Source organism: Somniosus microcephalus, chromosome 12, assembly GCF_052327205.1.
Source record: "Somniosus microcephalus isolate GS21.2 chromosome 12, FLI_Smic_1.0, whole genome shotgun sequence".
NCBI lineage: Eukaryota > Metazoa > Chordata > Chondrichthyes > Squaliformes > Somniosidae > Somniosus > Somniosus microcephalus.
The window spans coordinates 227,055,838-227,077,026 of record NC_140998.1 but is presented as its reverse complement, the minus strand read 5'-3'; the positions used below and the strand labels follow the sequence as shown (position 1 = coordinate 227,077,026).

Here is a 21,189-nt window from a genome sequence, read left to right as displayed (position 1 = left end):
AATTATCAGATTATTAATTATCAGCAGCAGCAGCGGCGGTGGCAGTGCGGACCTGGGAGGAGCGGCGAGGCGGCGGCGGGGATACCAACTCAGCACCGGCAGAATTTTCAAAGAGTGACGTCAGAAGTCAAAAGTGACGTAGGCATAAGGGGAGGGAGCTGATTGAGGCCAATGTCGGGAGCGGAGAGAGCGGCGGTACAAGGCTTACCAATCTCACAGACCGGCGGCGGCGTTCCGGAGCCAAGTCACGATTCAAAAGTGACGTGGCCAAGAGGAAGCAGCTGATTGGGTGAGTACGGCCAGGTGAGTATTTATACTACTCCATAGTTTGACAGTTAAGATTAATAGTTTATAAAATTTAGAAGGTCTTAATTTTTGTGGTTATAGTTTCTACGGTCCCTGTTGTGTATCGGGGAGTGCGAGTAACCAAGGGCCCTTGAGTATATCATTTAATTGTAGTGTAATTAGTGGTATTGATTTGATTTAAATTAATTTGAATTAATTAAAGGGTAAGTCATGGCAGGACCGCTTGGCCCCATGGCGTGCTCCTCCTGTGCCATGTGGGAAATCAGGGACACTTCCTATGTCCCTGATGACCATGTGTGCGGGAAGTGTATCCAGCTGCAGCTACTGACAGACAACATTGCGGCACTGGAGATGCGAATGGATACATACTGGAGCATTCGCGATGCTGAGGACGTCGTGGATATCACGCTTAATCAGTTGGTCACACCGCAGCTAATGGCTGCACAGGCAGGAAGGGAATGGGTGACCACCAGGCAGAGTAGTAGGCGCAGGCAGGTAGTGCAGGGGTCCCCTGTGGCCATCCCCCTCTCAAACAGATATACCGCTTTGGATATTGTTGGGGGAGGTGGCTTATCGGGGGAAGGCAGCAGCAGCCAACTCCCTGGCACCGTGGGTGGTTCTGCTGCACAGGACAGGAGGAAAAAGAGCGGGAGAGCTATAGTGATAGGGGATTCTATTGTAAGGGGAATAGATAGGCATTTCTGCGGCCGCAAACGAGACTCCAGGATGGTATGTTGCCTCCCTGGTGCAAGGGTCAAGGATGTCTCGGAGCGGCTGCAGGGCATTCTGGAGGGGGAGGGTGAACAGCCAGTTATTGTGGTGCATATAGGTACGAACGATATAGGTATAAACTGGGATGAGGTCCTAAAAGCTGAATATAGGGAGTTAGGAGGTAAATTAAAAAACAGGACCTCAAAGGTAGTAATCTCAGGATTGCTACCAGTGCCACGTGCTAGTCAGAGTAGAAATAGAAGGATATTTCAGATGAATACGTGGCTAGAAGAATGGTGCAAGGAGGAGGGAATCAAATTCCTGGGACATTGGAACTCGTTCTCAGGGAGGTGGGACCAATACAAACTGTACGGTTTGCACCTGGGCAGGACTCGGACCGATGTCCTAGGGGGAGTGTTTCCTAGTGCTGTTTGGGGGGGGGGGGGGGTTTAAACTAAAATGGCAGGGGGTTGGGAACCTGTGCAGGGAGACAGAGGAAAGAGAAGCAAGGATAGAAGCAAAAGACAGGAAGGAGAAAAGCAAAAGTGGAAGTCAGAGAACTCAAGGGTTTAAATCAAACATGGCAACAGTAAATAATAATTCTAAAAGGTCTAAGAGTGTTAAAAAAACAAGCCTGAAGGCTTTGTGTCTTAATGCGAGGAGCATTCGTAATAAGGTGGATGAATTAGCTGTGCAAATAGATGTAAACAGATATGATATAATTGGGATTACGGAGACATGGCTCCAGGGTGACCAAGGCTGGAAATTCAACATCCAGGGATATTCAATATTCAGGAAAGAAAGGCAAAAAGGAAAAGGAGGTGGGGTAGCATTGCTAGTTAAAGAGGAGATTAACACAATAGTAAGGAAGGATATTAGCTCTGATGATGTGGAATCTGTATGGGTAGAGCTGAGAAATACCAAGGGGCAGAAAACGTTAGTGGGAGTTGTGTACAGACCCCCAAACAGTAATGCTGAGGGTGGGGATGGCATTAAATGGGAAATTAGAGACGCGTGCAATAAGGGCACAGCAGTTATCATGGGTGACTTTAATCTACATATAGAATGGGCTAACCAAATTAGTAACAATACTGTGGAGGAGGAATTCCTGGAGTGTATACGGGATGGTTTCCTGGACCAATATGTCGAGGAACTGGAGATCAGGCCATCTTAGACTGGGTATTATGTAATGAGAAAGGATTAGTTAGCAATCTTGTTGTGTGAGACCCCTTGGGGCGAAGCGATCATAATATGATAGAATTCTTCATTAAGATGGAGAGTGAAGTATTTGACTCAGAGACTAGGGTCCTGAATTTTAATCGAGGAAACTACGATGGTATGAGGTGCGAGTTGGCTAGAATGAATTGGGGAACATTTCTTAAAGGGTTGACGGTGGATAGGCAATGGCAAACATTTAAAGATCGCATGGATGAACTACAGAATTTGCTCATCCCTGTTTGGCATAAAAATAAAACAAAAAAGGTGACTCAACCGTGGCTAACAAGGGAAATTAGGGATAGCATAAGATCCAAGGAGAGGACATATAAATTGGCCAGAAAAAGCAGCAGACCTGAGGATTGGGAGCAGTTGAGGATTCAGCAAAGGAGGACCAAGGGATTAATTAAGAGGGGGAAAATAGAGTATGAGAGTAAGCTTGCAGGAACATAAAAACTGACTGTAAAAGCTTCTATAGATATGTGAAGAGAAAAAGATTGGTGAAGTCAAGTGTAGGTCCCTTGCAGTCAGAATCAGGGGAATTTATAATGGGGAACAAAGAAATGGCAGACCAATTAAATACATATTTTGGTTCTTTCTTCACAAAGGAGAACATAAATAACCTCCCAGAGATGTCGGGGAACATAGGGTCTAATGAGAGGGAGGAACTGAATGAAATCAGTATTTGTAGGGAAATGGTGTTAGGGAAATTGATGGGATTGAAGGCCGATAAATCCCCAGGGCCTGATAATCTACATCCTAGGGTACTTAAGGAAGTGGCCCTAGAAATAGTAGATGCATTGCTGGTCATCTTCCAAAATTCTATAGACTCTGGAACAGTTCCCATGGATTGGAGGGTAGCTAATGTAACCCCACTATTCAAAAAAGGTGGTAGAGAGAAAACAGGGAATTATAGACCGGTAAGCCTGACATCGGTAGTGGGGAAAATGCTAGAGTCCATTATAAAAGATGTAATAGCAGAGCATTTGGAAAACAGTGACAGGATCGGACAAAGTCAACATGGATTTACAAAATGTAAATCGTGCTTGAGTAATCTACTGGAATTTTTTGAGGATGTAACTGGTAAAATAGATAAGGGAGAACCAGTGGATGTGGTGTATTTGGACTTTCAGAAGGCTTTCGATAATGTCCCGCATAAGAGATTAGCGTGTAAAGTTAAAGCACATGCGATTGGGGGTAAGGTACTGACTTGGGTAGAGAACTGGTTGGCAGACAAGAAGCAAAGCGTTGGAATAAACGGGTCTTTTTCCGAGTGGCAGGCAGTGACTAGTGGGGTATTGCAGGGATCGGTTCGAGGACCCCAGCTATTCACAATATATATTAATGATCTAGACGAGGGAACTAGATGTAATATCTCCAAGTTTGCAGATGACACAAAGCTGGGTAGGCGTGTGTGCTGTGAGGAGGATGCTGAGAAACTCCAGTATGATTTGGACAGGTTGGGTGATTGGGCAGATGCATGGCAGATGCAGTATAATGTGGATAAATGCGAGGTTATCCACTTTGGTGGCAAAAACAGGAAGACAGATTATTATCCGAACGGCAATAGATTGGGAGAAGGGGAAGTGCAATGAGACCTGGGTGTCCTTGTGCACCAGTCGCTGTAGGTAAGAATGCAGGTGCAGCAGACGTTTAAGAACGCAAATGGTATTTTGGCCTTCATAGCGAGAGGATTCGAGTACAGGAGCAAGGATGCCTTGCTGCAGTTGTACAGGGCCTTGGTGAGACCACACCTTGAGTATTGTGTGCAGTTTTGGTCGCCTTATCTGAGGAACAATGTTCTTGCCATGGAGGGAGTGCAGCGACGATTCACCAGACTGATAGCTGGGATGGCAGGAATGACATATGAAGAGAGATTGGGTCGATTGGGCTCATATTCGCTGGAGTTTAGAAGAATGAGAGGGGATCTCATTGAAACTTATAAAATTCTAACAGGACTAGACAGACTAGATGCAGGAAGGATGTTCCTGATGGCAGGGGAGTCCAGAACCAGGGGTCACAGTCTAAAGATAAGGGGAAAGCCATTTAGGACAGAGATGAGGAGGAATTTCTTCACCCAGAGAGTGGTGAACCTGTGGAATTCTCTGCCACAAAAGGCAGTTGAGGCCAATTCATTAAATATATTCAAGAAGGAGTTAGATATATTTCTCAAGGCTAAAGGGATCAAGGGATATGGAGAGAAAGCAGGGACAGGGTACTGAATTTGAATGATCAGCCATTAAATGGCGGAGCAGGCTCGAGGGGCTGAATGGCCTACTCCTGCTCCTATCTTCTATGTTTCTATATCAGATTATAATTAACATATCTGTTTACCCACAAGTTGGTAGGTTGGTAGGCAAGTCTGGAGAGATGTGTGAAATTTACTTTTGATTTATGCCAAGAGATAAATGACAGCTTCTTTACAAAATTATTTAAAACATAGTTTAAGGTATGATTCAAATAGATCACACAGTGCAACACCCACACCATCTGGCTGATTTGAAAATATATAGATAGAAACAAACTAATGAGTAAACAAAGTTATAGTTTATAAAGAGTTTGGGTGTTGTGGTTTAGGAATTATTTATATGTTTAATTTGTTTTAAGCTTTCATATTGCAATCTCCAAACTTTCATAATTATTCAGGTACCAGGTAATACGTGAACTGGAAAATTTAATGGTGAGCACTGTCCAGCTGGACAGCGTGTGGCGTTGGTCTGTGAGATTAGGAATTGACATATTGAAACCCATATCCTACCAACCTGTGGAACAATTCAGAGTAGCACATGCCCCACATGCTCTCATGAGTGCTGACACGACAAAACTCGGCTGATATACAGAAAGGCAGTTCCACGGCATGATAAAAGGGAAACCAGGTCCACTTTCAAGGAGGAAGTACCTTCCCAATGGTGGATAGGCTTTGAGGGATCAGAAGGTGAGCCACTTGTTGCAAAGTAACCAGCCTCGGCATATTCTTGTAGCCAAGGTGCTGATGTGGCTGGTCCAATTCAGCTTCTGGTCAAATTCAGCTTCTGGTCAATGGTGTTGGTGGTCAGGGACATATTGCCACACTTGCCTCCTCTGTAGCATGATTACACCTCTTCTGCACTAAAAGGGTCTGACATTTCTCTATTACACAATTCACCAGCATTTGGGGATCTCACAGGAAAAAGGTGCTTTTCAAAGTTGCGGCTCAGTCATTTCTGATACATTCTGCACACTCTTTAGCTGGATTACCAACCTTTGCATAATTTGTACCAATTAAGTGACTCATTAACTGAGAAATGTTACAGGATTTATTATTATAGTTGCATGATGAATGGCTTTTTTTGTCGCTCCCACAAATAAATTTGTGATCAATGAGATTGCATGTTTGAAACCAGCACGTGTCTGCTACTTTTTTAGCGGGTCTTAGTTAATGGGACGAAGGGGCATTGAGCACCTTTTTGGGGAAAAGAAGAAAATATGACCCTAAATTACATATTTGGTTACACCTACATTATCTATGCTTCAGCATTATGATTCATAGATTACACCCCCTCCTCCCCCCCCCCCCCCGCAATCTTCTTTTCTCCTATGGAAATAAATTGTGGGCAGAATTTTTAATTCCACTATTCACACACAGGAAAACCTTTTGTCACACGTAATCATAGAGAGGGGCTTTGATCCCAAATAGTCCACATAATATTTATAATTACTTGGTGGTGAACATTGCTCGAATATTTAAACTTAATATTTGAAGGGTTTGATCAAAAAATAATACAATAGATTGATTTTAGTTTCACATTGCCAATTAGAAATTAGTATAGAGAGATTTTCACCACTGTTCCTTACCAGCAGAGGTTCTTAGAGATTTATATCATTTTTGGATGGCAATAATGAAGAGGATTTTCCAGCCATTAGTTTCAATGCCTGGAAAATCGGAAGTGCGTAAATTGAATGTGCTAACCTCCGTGCCTGATTCTCCAATCTGTGCTGCAATCATGTGACACTATGCTGAGAGCAGAGCTTTCCTCTGAAAATTTGGTCATGTAAGAGACGGTTGAAGGCTGTGATTGGGAGTTTATAAGTTTTTAAGATGATGAGATAAGGTGAGCAAAATGGCCGTCGTCATCCGTATTTACCTTGTGATTTTGGATTCTTACCTTATGTTATGAAGGTCATATTCAAGCTTGGACTCAAAGTATTGAAATGCTTTTGTTACAGTCGGTTTAAGCTCTTTGGACACCTAAGCAAACAATAAGATGTAGGTTTCCAATAAAAGTGTGTTCTATACAACAAAACTCTTCAGAACCTTTACAAAATCAAAATACTGCAGTTGCTGGAAATCTGAAGTGCTGGAAATACTCAGCAGGTCAGGCAGCATCTGTGGAGAGAGAAACAAAGTGAAACGTTGGGGGGAATTTTCCAGGGGGTCAGCGGGTGCGATTGGTGGCGGATCAGGTGAGAAATTGTTTTTTTTTAAAGCGGGTGAGGACCCCGCTGTCAACCCGCTGCCATGCGCCTTTCCCAAATGTCGGGTCTGTCAGCGCTGAGCAGACCTGACACTCAGCAGCGGGGGAGGTAATTCAGGTCATTATGACCTTGTTAACAGAGGATTAACAACTATTTTGAGCTCACCTACAGAGATTACCAGGTTGCCCACGGGGTCCATGCTGCCGGGGCTCACATAAGAACATAAGAAATAGGAGCAGGAGTAGCCCATTTGGCCGCTCGAGCCTGCTCCGCCATTCTACCTCAACTCCACTTTCCTGCACTATCCCCATAGCCCTTGTGTTGTGTTTGTACCGCTATACACAACTACATAAAATAATAAAGTAGCAGAGACTGAGAGTAACTTCAAGTGATCTTTACTGGGGAACTGGAACTTCGGCACTGACTATACAAATCGATACACGTCTGTTATATACACTCGCAACTAAGGATGTACATCTGCAAAACAAAGTAGTCCCTTCAATGTTGTATACATTACACTTCCTCCCCCTTTATTTTAATAGTATATTAACGCAAAATTTCTATAATTAACATACAGAGCCTGTCTTTACAGTAACCTTTTTGTTTTCTTAAAAGTAACAAAATTCAAATTCCAACATAACATTTTATTTTGTCAACAGCCCTTTTACAAGTCAAGTCTCTGTGGAGGCCTCCTCTGCCTCTCTGGGTAATGTCTCTCCAGACTCTTTTGCTTTGGGGAATGAGACTGTACAGGTAGAGGTGCATCAGATGAGCTATCAGCACAGGTAGAGCTCTCCGCTGTGGATGAGGCTGGTGCTGATGCTGATGAATCAGGAGTGTCTGTTTCCATGTCAGGTGAGTCTGGGCGAGGTATAGGGGTGTTTTTCACCTGAACATCCAGAATTTGGTCCACATGACATCTCAAAACGTTCTCTCCCACATCCACTGTATACATCAGTGGTCCCTCTCTTGTGGATATTGTCCCTGGTTGCCACTTTTCCGTCCAGAAATCACGAGCAAGAACTGACTGTCCCACACTGAAGCTTCTTGTTGGCTTAGCATTCAAATGTTTGAACTGTTTGTTCTCTACATCACGACGTACGTTCGGTTTAAAAAGGTCCATGCGAGATCTCAGGTTCCTGTTCAGAAACATCATCGCTGGAGTCTGATTAGTGGCTGTGTGTACTGCGTTCCGATAAGCAAAGAGGAAATTGTCTATCTTGTGTTGCAGTGGTAGATTCTCGCTGTACATTGCTTTGATGGCCTTCTTGAAAGTCTGTACGAATCTTTCTGCCAAGCCATTTGTAGCTGGATGGTACGGGGCAGATGTGTAATGCTTGATTCCATTTTTCCTCATGAACCCTTGGAATTTGTCAGAGACAAATTGTCGTCCATTGTCTGTGCAGATTTGTTCTGGTAGGCCATTTCTAGCGAACATGGTCCTCAGAACTGCAATGGTCTTTTCAGATGTGGTTAATTTCATTTTAATGACCTCGGGCCATTTGGAATGTGCATCGACTGCAATCAAGAACATGGAGTCCATGAACGGTCCAGCAAAGTCGACATGCACACATTGCCATGGTGATGAGGGCCATTCCCATGAATGGAGAGGGGCTTGTGGTGGTGCGTTCTGGACCTTTTTACACCCTGAGCAGCTCTTTGTCAGGTCCTCGATCTGTTTGTTAATTCCCGGCCACCACACGTAACCACGGGCAAGGATTTTCATCTTTACCGTACCTAAGTGGCCTTCATGCAGTTCATCTAGCACTCGGTTACGAAGCTTGGGAGGAATCACAACTCGTGAGCCGCACATCAGTGTTCCCCAACACACTGATAACTGCTCCCTCCTAGCTGAGAATGCTGGAAACAATGAGTCACCATGCGCTGGCCATCCCTTCACAGTGATGTCATAAACTTTTGACAATGTAGGGTCATTGCGTGTTTCTCTTTCAATGAGGGAGTTTGTCACTGGTACCTGCTCAACTATTGTTGTGTGAAATACCTCTGCTGAGTCAACTGTTGTAATTCTCTCTGAGGTCGGCAGTGGTAAACGTGACAAACCATTGACGTTGCCATGTTGCTTGGTCCCCTTGTATTCAATGCCATACAGGTGAGCCCCTAGGAAGAGTGACCATCGCTGTAGCCGTTGTGCCGTCATCACTGGAACGCCCTTCCTTGGGTTGAAGATTGAAACGAGAGGCTGGTGGTCAGTTAACAGTGTAAACTGTTGACCATACAAGTAGTGGTTGAATTTCTTGACTCCCCACACAAGGCTAAGGGCTTCTCGGTCAATCTGTGCATAATTGCATTCAGCTGTAGTCAACGATCTTGAGGCAAAGGCTATTGGTCTTTCTGAGCCGTCTGGGAACTTATGTGACAACATGGCACCAATGCCATGGGGTGAAGCATCACATGCCAGTCGAATAGGTAAGGATGGGTCAAAGTGAGCTAGCACCTCTTCTGAAGTAATGAGTCTTTTACTCTCTTGAAAAGCTTGTTCACAGCTGTCACTCCACTTCCATTGTGGCCCTGTCTGTAGCAGTGCATTTAGTGGATGTAACACTGTGGATAGGTTGGGCAAGAACTTGTGATAGTAGTTCACCAGTCCAAGATATGATCTCAACTGAGACACATTTTCAGGTGTTGGTGCATTAATCACAGCTTCAATCTTGTCTGGAGACTTGTGTAAACCATCCTTGTCAATCATGTTGTGTATGTACCTTTATGGGAATAACTGGTCTTAGGCTGCAGTACCGGCAGTGACCACCCCTATATAAAAGGCCCTAGCAGGCTTCTGTAGTTTCAGTTTCAAGCTGCCTCTTGTTCAGTAAAATACCTGTTAAACTGTTCTCCCGAAGTCCGTGTATTATTGAGGCGCGGACTTTACAGTGGCGACGAGTAAGTTCGAACTCACCTGCAGTGTGGCATCATCTCACGGGGATCTCGCCTGAAAGGAAGGTCCTGGAAGGTCGTAGTCTGAGCAACGGGCGTCAACCGAGGGCAACCGCCCAAAGAATCCATCGGTGTTTGGAGAATTGCAGGAGAGACTGTGGTTCCAGCGAATCGTGCTGGTAGCAGGTAGCGTGCTGACCCTTCCGGACTGCGGCGGGCTCAAGCTTGATCGAGCGGCTCTACAAATCGGGCCGCGCAGCGTCGCCGGGAAAAGAAAACAAGAGAGGGTGGAGCGCACAGGGCGCGGTCGGTGCTCGAGAACAGGACAGCGGAGAGAAACTAAACGGGGGGGGGGAAGGAAAGCGAGACGCGCCGAAGCTGCGGGTCGCCGCCATTACCCCATAGAACGCTAGGAGCAGCGTGGCAGTAAGGGGAAGAAGCAAAAGCATGGGAGGTGCCATTTTATTCCATTGGGGAAGAAGCAAAAGCGCGGGAGGTGCCATTTTAAATCGCCCAAGATGCCAAAAAGTGGCAGTATCACTGCTTTCGACAACGAGGTAGAAGACTGGACCACGTATGTGGAAAGAATTGAAGTGTACTGCAAGGCAAATGAGGTGGCTGATGGAAAGAGGGCGTCGGTATTATTAAATCTGATGGGTGCGAGTACGTACGGCCTATTGCGGAATTTAATTACCCCAGCTAAACCAATGGAGAAAAGTTTTGAGGAGATTGTTCATATCTTGCAGGAACACCTAAGCCCTACACCACTGCTGATAGCAGAAAGATTCAAGTTCCATAAAAGAAACCAGCACAAAGATGAGAGCAATGCTGACTATCTTACAGAACTACGCAAGTTATCGAAGCACTGCCAGTTCGGAGCAGGACCGGCAGACACCTTACGGGGTAAGTTTGTCTGCGGGCTCCAGAGTGAAGGAACCCAGAAACGACTGCTTTCAAAAAAGGACCTGACGCTAGAACAGGCTTTCAGCGTGGCAGTATCCTACGAAGCAGCAGCATGGGGAGCTGCGGAAATACAACAGAAACCACAAGAATACAGCGCTAACGAAATGGCGTATGGAGCCGAAAAGTGCTATCGCTGCGGCAGAACAACCCATGAGCAGAAGGACTGCTGGTTTAAAGACAAAATATGCAGGCAATGCGGGAAAATGGGACATATAGCAAGAGTCTGCAGGTCGGGAAAGAAGACCAACACGACAAGAACTACTAAGGAACAGTACAGGAAAGTAAAGAAACTGACAGATAGTAGTTCAGAAGATCAGGAGAGTGATAAGGACTCCGGAAGCAGGTGACTAAGTTGTTTAAAGTTACACAACGTGATCGCAAAAGAAGATCACCGAACCATTTGGGTCACCCTCATGATAGCAGGGTCCCCAGTGAAGATGGAATTGGACACAGGATCAGCCCTAACTGTCATGAATCGACGAGACTATGAGCGGCTATTCTTACACATACCCTTGAAGGACACGTCCATTGTATTGAAGACATACACGGGGCAAAAGGTCTACCCCAGAGGAAAAATAAGGGTGCCAGTTGAATATAACGGAAAGGAAACACAGAAACTATACATGTATATACTACGAGATGGAGGACCACCATTATTGGGACGTGAATGGATCCGAAGACTACAATTGGATTGGCATTCCATTCTGGCACTAACTGTGACTGACAAAAAAGATGATGACGTCGCACCTGGACGTCTGTCACAAATTCTATCTGACGCGGAAGAGGTGTTCCAACAAGGAATTGTGTCTCTAAAAGGAGTAAAGGCAACCATAAAGATTGAGGATAACGCAACCCCAAAATTTTTCAAGGCCAGACCGGTGCCATACGCGATATGCCCAGCTATGGAAGCTGAACTGGAGAGTCTGGAGCGTTCGGGGGTGCTGTCTAAGGTGGACTGGAGCGAGTGGGCCACACCCATCGTTCCTGTAATGAAGAAAGCATTGAGCAGCACGCCTGGGGAGCCCAGGAAGGTTCGCATCTGTGGGGACTTCAAGGTGACTGTGAACCCAGTCCTGCACACAGTACAGTATCCGCTTCCGCGGATAGAAGATATTTTCACCTCACTATCTAGAGGGAAACATTTTACAAAGATTGACCTGGCTCAAGCGTATCTACAAATGGAGGTGGAAGAAGCATCTAGGAAATAACTCACGATAAACACTCACAAAGGCCTTTACCAGTACAATCGACTGGTATTTGGGGTAGCATCGGCCCCGGCTATGTGGCAGAGGGCAATGGAACAAGTCCTGCAAGGGATCCCGGGGACCCAGTGTTATTTGGACGACATCCTGGTCACGGGCGAAAATGACAATGAACACCTTGCCAACCTGGAACAGGTGCTCACGAGATTGCAGGAATATGGGCTACGAGCCAACCGTCCCAAATGCGAGTTCTTCAGGAGACAGATCTCGTATTGTGGCCACATGATTGATGAGGAAGGGTTGCATAAGTCGCCGGACAAGATTGAGGCTGTAGTCAAGGCTCCAGCACCAGAAAATGTGTCGCAACTGAGGTCTTTCCTCGGGTTGGTGAACTACTACCATAAGTTCTTGCCGAATTTATCTACAATTCTGCACCCACTGAACGCCCTCCTTCAAACTGGTGTAACATGGAAATGGAGTGATGAGTGTAAGCGTGCCTTTCAGGAATGTAAATGCCAAATCACTTCAAAAGTATTGGCCCACTACAACCCAACACGACCGATTCGGTTGGCATGTGATGCGTCACCTTGCGGCATTGGAGCGGTGCTGTCACACAAATTCCATGACGGTTCAGAGAGGCCAATAGCCTTTGCATCGCGCTCGCCAACCTCAGCCGAGCGTAACTACGCCCAGATTGACAGGGAGGCCCTCAGCCTGGTGTGGGGGGTGAAGAAGTTCAATCACTATCTGCACGGGCAGAAATTCACCCTACTGACTGATAATCAACCCCTGGTCTCAATTTTTAACCCAAAGAAGGGCGTTCCGGTGATGACGGCGCAACGGCTGCAAATATGGTCACTTTTTCTAGGGGCACATCAGTATGACATGGAGTACAAAGGTACGAAACAACATGGAAATGCTGATGGGCTGTCGCGCCTACCGTTGCCTACGGCGGAAGAAGCACCTGCAGTGGACCCTGTGGAGATATTCCATGCGACCATAGTCGAATGTTTGCCTTACAAACGCAAGTATTGAGAAGGAAACCCGAAATGACCCGACACTCTCTCGGGTCTATGATTTGATGGTGAAGGGATGGCCAGCATATGGCGACTCACTGTTGCCAGCAGTCTCGCCAAGGAGGGAACAGCTGTCAGTGTGCCGGGGAACCTTGATGTGTGGATCCCGAGTGGTAATTCCACCCAAGTTGAGAGATAGAGTGCTCAATGAGCTTCATGAGGGTCATCTGGGAGGGGTAAAAATTAAGAGCCTAGCCAGGGCGTTTGTGTGGTGGCCGGGAATCGATAAAGAAATCGAGGAGCAGCGGGAGCAGCGAGGAGGAGCTCGGGAGGAAACCCGGCGACCAGCGAGGCCCGAGACCAGTCGGGAGCAGTGATTCAGAGCCGGTATAAAAACCGGAGAGAGGCGAGGCCCGAGACCAGTCGGGAGCAGCGGGAGCAGCGAGGAGGAGCTCGGGAGGAAACCCGGCGACCAGCGAGGCCCGAGACCAGTCGGGAGCAGTGATTCAGAGCCGGTATAAAAACCGGAGAGAGGCGAGGCCCGAGACCAGTCGGGAGCAGCGGGAGCAGCGAGGAGGAGCTCGGGAGGAAACCCGGCGACCAGCGAGGCCCGAGACCAGTCGGGAGCAGTGATTCAGAGCCGGTATAAAAGCCGGAGAGAGGCGAGGCCCGAGACCAGTCGGGAGCAGCGGGAGCAGCGAGGAGGAGCTCGGGAGGAAACCCGGCGACCAGCGAGGCCCGAGACCAGTCGGGAGCAGTGATTCAGAGCCGGTATAAAAACCGGAGAGAGGCGAGGCCCGAGACCAGTCGGGAGCAGCGGGAGCAGCGAGGAGGAGCTCGGGAGGAAACCCGGCGACCAGCGAGGCCCGAGACCAGTCGGGAGCAGTGATTCAGAGCCGGTATAAAAACCGGAGAGAGGCGAGGCCCGAGACCAGTCGGGAGCAGCGGGAGCAGCGAGGAGGAGCTCGGGAGGAAACCCGGCGACCAGCGAGGCCCGAGACCAGTCAGGAGCAGTGATTCAGAGCCGGTATAAAAACCGGAGAGAGGCGAGGCCCGAGACCAGTCGGGAGCAGCGGGAGCAGCGAGGAGGAGCTCGGGAGGAAACCCGGCGACCAGCGAGGCCCGAGACCAGTCGGGAGCAGTGATTCAGAGCCGGTATAAAAACCGGAGAGAGGCGAGGCCCGAGACCAGTCGGGAGCAGCGGGAGCAGCGAGGAGGAGCTCGGGAGGAAACCCGGCGACCAGCGAGGCCCGAGACCAGTCGGGAGCAGTGATTCAGAGCCGGTATAAAAACCGGAGAGAGGCGAGGCCCGAGACCAGTCGGGAGCAGCGGGAGCAGCGAGGAGGAGCTCGGGAGGAAACCCGGCGACCAGCGAGGCCCGAGACCAGTCGGGAGCAGTGATTCAGAGCCGGTATAAAAACCGGAGAGAGGCGAGGCCCGAGACCAGTCGGGAGCAGCGGGAGCAGCGAGGAGGAGCTCGGGAGGAAACCCGGCGACCAGCGAGGCCCGAGACCAGTCGGGAGCAGTGATTCAGAGCCGGTATAAAAACCGGAGAGAGGCGAGGCCCGAGACCAGTCGGGAGCAGCGGGAGCAGCTCGGGAGGAAACCCGGCGACCAGCGAGGCCCGAGACCAGTCGGGAGCAGTGATTCAGAGCCGGTATAAAAACCGGAGAGAGGCGAGGCCCGAGACCAGTCGGGAGCAGCGGGAGCAGCGAGGAGGAGCTCGGGAGGAAACCCGGCGACCAGCGAGGCCCGAGACCAGTCGGGAGCAGTGATTCAGAGCCGGTATAAAAACCGGAGAGAGGCGAGGCCCGAGACCAGTCGGGAGCAGCGAGGAGGAGCTCGGGAGGAAACCCGGCGACCAGCGAGGCCCGAGACCAGTCGGGAGCAGTGATTCAGAGCCGGTATAAAAACCGGAGAGAGGCGAGGCCCGAGACCAGTCGGGAGCAGCGGGAGCAGCGAGGAGGAGCTCGGGAGGAAACCCGGCGACCAGCGAGGCCCGAGACCAGTCGGGAGCAGTGATTCAGAGCCGGTATAAAAACCGGAGAGAGGCGGGAGAGCAGGAGGCCAGTAACTGGTGAGTTTAAAAGCTCACCTTTCGCGGGCTTTTTCTTTCACAGCTGGTGCAGACGGGAGAGCAGGAGGCCAGTAATTCTTATATAGGTGGAGCTGTTGCTAAACCCGAAACACTACAGTGTAGTGTCTCCCACCCTTCCACCTCCTCTAACCTTTTAGGGGTTAGGGGAAGCTGAAAAGGTAGGTTCAATTTATTTTATTTCAGGAGCCTAACCTAGGTGGAGAAGTTTCCAGGACAGGAGGCGGCAGTGAAAATACAACACCAGAAAACAGGTAGGTGACTGGTTGGTGAGTACTTTCACAAACTTATTCTAAGTAGAATTCAATAGTTAAGCTAAATCGTAGTAAATAAAAGGGTATTGTAAGGGTTAAGTCATGGAAGGGCAGCTCGGACCCGTGTCATGCTTCTCCTGTGCCATGTGGGAAATCAGGGACACTGTCCCTGACAACTATGTGTGCAGGAAGTGTGTCCAGCTGCAGCTCCTAGCAGACCGCATGGCGGCGCTGGAGCTGCGAATGGACTCACTCTGGAGCATACGCGATGCTGAGGATCTTGTGGATAGCACATTCAGTGAGTTGGTCACACCGCAGGTAAAGGCTAGCTCAGACAGTAAATGGGTGACCAAAAGGCAGGGTAAAGGCAGGAAGGTAGTGCAGGAGTCACCTGCGGTCATCTCCCTCCAAAACAGGTTTACCGTTTTGGGTACTGTTGGGGGAGATGACTTATCAGGGGAAGGCACCAGCAGCCAGGTTCAGGCCACCATGACTGGCTCTGCTGCACAGAAGGGCGGGAAAAAGAGGGATAGGGCTATAGTGATAGGGGATTCAATTGTAAGGGGGATAGATAGGAGTTTCTGTGGCCGAGACCGAGACTCCAAGATGGTATGTTGCCTCCCTGGTGCAAGGGTCAAGGATGTCTCGGAGCGGGTGCAGAGCATTCTGAAGGGGGAGGGGGATCAGCCAGTTGTCGTGGTACATGTAGGTACCAACGATGTAGGTAAAAAGAGGGAGGAGGTCCTACAAGCTGAATTTAGGGAGTTAGGAGCTAAATTGAAAAGTAGGACCTCAAAGGTAGTAATCTCTGGATTGCTACCAGTGCCACGAGCTAATAAGTTTAGAGAGAGTAAGATAGATAAGCTAAATACGTGGCTTGAGCAGTGGTGCAAGGGAGAGGGATTTAAATTCCTGAGGCATTGGAACCAGTTCTTGGGGAGGAGTGACCTGTACCAAGGGGACGGTCTACACCTGAACTGTGAGGGAGCCGATGTCCTCGGGGTAATATTTTCTAGGGCGGTTCGGGAGGATTTAAACTAATTTGGCAGGGGGATGGGAACCTAGGTAGTGGAAAAGAGGGAAGTCATATGAAGTCAGAAATAGATGGTAGAAAGGTGAGAAGCAATAAGCAAAGGAGAGAAACACAAAGGGCCAAACTAATTCATAATGAGAGTGTGAAAAAAGCAAGCCTGAAGGCTTTGTATCTTAATGCTAGAAGCATTAGGAACAAGGTGGATGAATTAGTTGTGGAAATAGAGGTAAACAAGTATGATTTGATTGGGATTACAGAAACGTGGCTGCAGGGTGGGCAAGGCTGGGAACTTAACATCCAGGGATATACAATATTTAGGAAGGATCGGCAAAAAGGTAGGGGAGGTGGGGTAGCATTGCTGGTAAAGGAGGGGATTAATGCAATGGAAAGGAAGGATATTAACTCGGATGAAACGGAATCTGTATGGGTAGAAATGAGAAATAGCAAGGGGAGGAAAACGTTAGTGGGTGTGATATATAGGCCTCCAAATAGTAATATGGAGGTGAGGGAAGGCATAAAAAGGGAAATTAGAGAAGCGTGCGATAAGAGCACAGCTGTCATCATGGGTGACTTTAATTTACATATTGATTGGACTACCCAAATTAGTAAAAATTCTGAGGAGGAGGAATTCCTGGAATGTTTTCGGGACGGTTATCTGGACCAATATGTCGAGGAGCCGACTCGAGATCAGGCCATTTTAGACTGGGTATTGTGCAATGAGAAGGGACTTATCAGCAATCTTCTTGTACGAGGCCCCTTGGGTCAGAGCGATCATAATATGATCGAGCTCTCAGTCGAGATGGAGAGTGAGGAAATTGAATCAGAGACTAAGGTCCAGAACTTAAATAAAGGGAATTACGAGGGTATGAGACGGGAATTGGGTAAGATTGATTGGGTGGTGTTTCTGGGGGGATTGACAGTGGATAGACAATGGCAAGCATTCAAAGATAGAATGGAAGAATTCCAGAACATGTTTATACCGGTTTGGCATAAAAATAAACCTAAAAAGGTGGCTCAACCGTGGATAACGAGGGAAATTAGGGACAGCATAAAATAAAAAAAAAGGGCATATCAACTGGCAAAAAAAAGCACCAGACCGGAAGATTGGGGGCAGTACAGGATACAGCAAAAGAGGACAAAGGGATTAATCAGGAAGGGGAAAATAGAATACGAAAGTAAACTTGCAGCAAACATAAAGACAGACTGCAAAAGCTTTTATCGGTATATCAGGAGGAAAAGACTGGTAAAATCCCAAGTCGGTCCCTTGCAGTCCGATTCGGGAGAATATATAATGGAGAATAAGGAAATGGCAGACCAATTAAACTCATACTTTGGTTCTGTATTCACAAAGGAGGACACAAATAACCTCCCAGGAATATCGGCAAACATAGGGACTAATGAGAGGGAGGAGCTGACAGAAATTAGTATCTCTAGGGATATGGTGTTGGGTAAGTTGAGGGGACTGAAGGCCGACAAATCCCCGGGGCCTGATAAACTACATCCTAGGGTACTTAAGGAGGTGGCCCTGGAGATAGCAGATGCTCTAAGGATCATCTTCCGGAACTCCATTGACTCGGGAACAGTACCCGTGGATTGGAGGGTAGCTAATGTTACCCCAATATTTAAAAAGGGGGGTAGAGAGAAAGCAGGGAATTATAGACCAGTAAGCCTTACATCGGTTGTGGGCAAAATGCTAGAGTCCATTATTAAGGATAAAATAGCGGAGCACTTGACAAATGGGGAAAGGATCGGACAGAGTCAACATGGATTTACAAAGGGTAAATCGTGTTTGACTAATCTGCTGGAATTTTTTGAGGAAGTAACTGGTAAAATAGATGGGGGAGAGCCAGTGGATGTGGTGTACCTTGACTTCCAGAAAGCCTTCGATAAGGTTCCACACAAAAGATTATCATGCAAAATTAAGGCTCATGGGATTGGGGGCAAAGTATTAACGTGGATAGAGAACTGGCTGGCGGATAGAAAACAGAGAGTTGGAATAAACGGCTCGTTTTCGGAGTGGCAGGCAGTGACCAGCGGGGTGCCGCAAGGATCTGTCCTGGGACCCCAGCTGTTCACAATATATATAAATGACCTGGATCAGGGAATTGGATGCAATATTTCCAAATTCGCTGACGACACTAAACTAGGAGGAGGGGTGGGCTCTGATGAGGATGTCAGGAGGCTACAGTGCGATTTGGACAGGTTGGGAGAATGGGCGGATACGTGGCAGATGCACTATAATGTGGATAAATGCGAGGTTATCCACTTTGGGGGTAAAAACAGGAGGGTAGATTATTATCTAAATGGCAATAGATTGGGAGATGGGGAAGTGCAGAGGGACCTGGGTGTTCTTGTGCACCAGTCACTGAAGGAGAGCATGCAGGTGCAACAGGCGATTAAGAAGGCAAATGGTATGTTGGCCTTCATATCAAGGGGGTTCGAGTATAGGAATAGGGATACCTTACTACAGCTGTACAAGGTGCTGGTGAGACCGCAGCTGGAGTATTGTGTACAGTTTTGGTCGCCCCATCTGCGGAAGGATGTTCTTGCCATGGAGGGAGTGCAGCGGCGATTCACCAGGCTGATACCTGGAATGGCGGGAATGACCTACGAGGAGAGATTGAATAGTTTGGGCTTGTACTCACTGGAGTTTAGAAGATTGAGAGGGGATCTCATCGAAACATATAAAATTATGGCAGGCCTGGACAGGCTGAATTCAGAGAGAATGTTTCCAATGGCAGGGGAGCACAGAACCAGGGGCCACAGTCTAAAAATAGCGGGCAAATCATTTAAAACAGAGATGAGGAAGAATTTCTTCACTCAAAGAGTGGTGAGCCTGTGGAATTCCCTGCCACAGAGGGCTGTGAAGGCTAATTCAATAAATATTTTCAAGAGAGAATTGGATATATTTCTGAAGGCTAAGGGGATTAAGGGTTACGGAGAAAAGGCGGGGACGGGGTACTGAACTGGTAAGATCAGCTAAGATCTCAGAGGAAGATCAGCCATGATCTCATTGAATGGCGGAGCAGGCTCGAAGGGCCGAATGGCCTACTCCTGTTCCTATCTCTATGTTTCTATGTTTCTATGATATGACCAAGAGATGCACAGGATGCCAGAAGGTCCAAAACGCTCCACCACAGGCCCCGCTACATCCATGGGAGTGGCCCTCATCTCCATGGCAACGGGTACACATTGATTTCGCTGGTCCATTTATGGACTCAATGTTTCTAATCGCTGTGGACGCCCATTCGAAATGGCCAGAGGTCATTAAAATGTCCTCCACCACCACGGAGGAAACTATTGCAGTCCTAAGGACCATCTTCACCAGGAATGGGTTGCCAGAACAGATCTGTTCCGACAATGGCCCACAGTTTGTGTCTGAGGATTTCCGGAGGTTCCTGAAGAATAATGGGGTGAAACATTACACATCTGCCCCATATCATCCAGCCACAAATGGATTGGCTGAGAGGTTTGTTCAGACCTTTAAAAAGGCCATAAAGGCAATGTATAATGACGACATACCACTGCAACACAAGGTGGATAACTTCCTGTTTGCTTACCGGAATGCGACACATGCAGTAACCAACCAAACTCCAGCCGTACTGTTTTTCAACCGGAGACTAAGGTGTCGCTTGGATTTGCTCAAACCAAACATAAGACGAGATGTTGAGGATAAGCAGTTCCAGCACATAAATGAGAAGCCAACCAGGAGCTTCAAGATAGGGCAACCAGTCTTGGCCCGCGACTACCGAACAGAAAAATGGTAGCCAGGCACGATATGCACACATCAGGGACCACTAATGTACACAGAATGTACACAGTGGACGTTGGAGAGAGCATCGTGAGACGCCATGCTGACCAGATTCTAGAGTCACAGGAACAAGCCAAACCTGTACCACAAGCATGTGCACCTGGTAATGAGCCCGAAGTACAGATTGCGTCTCTCTCAGAAGCAGGGGTATTGGAAGCTGACGAACAAACCAATGACAATGAGCCAGAATTGACTACACCGCCAGAACAGGATACTCGAGAAAGGCGCTATCCAGTCCGGATCAGGAAGCCTCCTCAAAGACTGAACTTATAAATGACTATTTCAGTTGATGTATATATTACTGAGAAAATTGTAATTGTAATTAGTTATTATTTAGTTGTTTAATGAATGTTATGTACTGTTTATCTAAAAGGGGAGGAATTGTTGTGTATGTACCTTTAAGGGAATAACTGGTCTTAGGCTGCAGTACCAGCAGTGACCACCCCTGTATAAAAGGCCCTAGCAGGCTCCTGTAGTTTCAGTTTCAAGCTGCCTCTTGTTCAGTAAAGTACCTGTTAAACTGTTCTCCCGAAGTCCGTGTATTATTGAGGCGCGGACTTTACAAATCACATGTCCACAGTATGAGATTTCCTTTTTGAAAAACTCACACTTGTCTCGGTTCGCTCGGAGCCCATACTCCCGTAACCTGATGAGCACCTGTTCAAGGTTGGAAAGGTGGTCGTTGTCATTCTTGCCAGTAATGATGATGTCATCAAGATAACACTGAGTACCTGGGATCCCCTGCAGGACTTGGTCCATTGCCCTTTGCCAGATTGCAGGAGCTGATGCTATTCCGAATACCAGCCGATTGTACTGGTAAAGGCCTTTGTGCATATTTATTGTCAGGTACTTCTTTGATGCATCATCAATTTCCATTTGGAGATAGGCCTGGGCCAAGTCAATCTTTGTGAAGCATTCCCCTCTTGACAGGGAAGCAAAGATGTCCTCAATGCGAGGCAATGGGTACTGTACTGTGTGGAGGACTGGGTTAACAGTCACTTTAAAGTCTCCACAGATGCGCACTTTTCTTGGCTTTCCTGGTTTTGTGCTGGAGGTTTTCTTCATCACTGGAACTATAGGTGTGGCCCATTCACTCCAATCCACCTTGGACAGGACCCCGAATTGTTCCAAATTCTCCAGCTCTGCTTCTACTGAAGGGCGAATTGCATAAGGCACTGGTCTGGCCTTGTGGAACTTTGGATTTGCGTTCTCCTCAAGCTTAATTTTTGCTTTCAT

At 47.6% G+C, this 21,189-nt stretch overlaps 1 protein-coding gene across 1 annotated transcript in view; it reads right to left on the bottom strand.

The window, feature by feature from the left end:
• The window catches only part of LOC147110223 (uncharacterized), a 149,242-nt gene that overhangs the window by 15,232 nt on the left and 112,821 nt on the right, over positions 1-21,189 (bottom strand). The window contains exon 9 of the mRNA XM_086002499.1: positions 6,378-6,460. Coding sequence (XP_085858625.1) covers positions 6,378-6,460 — 83 coding nt within the window. The remainder of the gene's footprint in view (positions 1-6,377; positions 6,461-21,189) is intronic.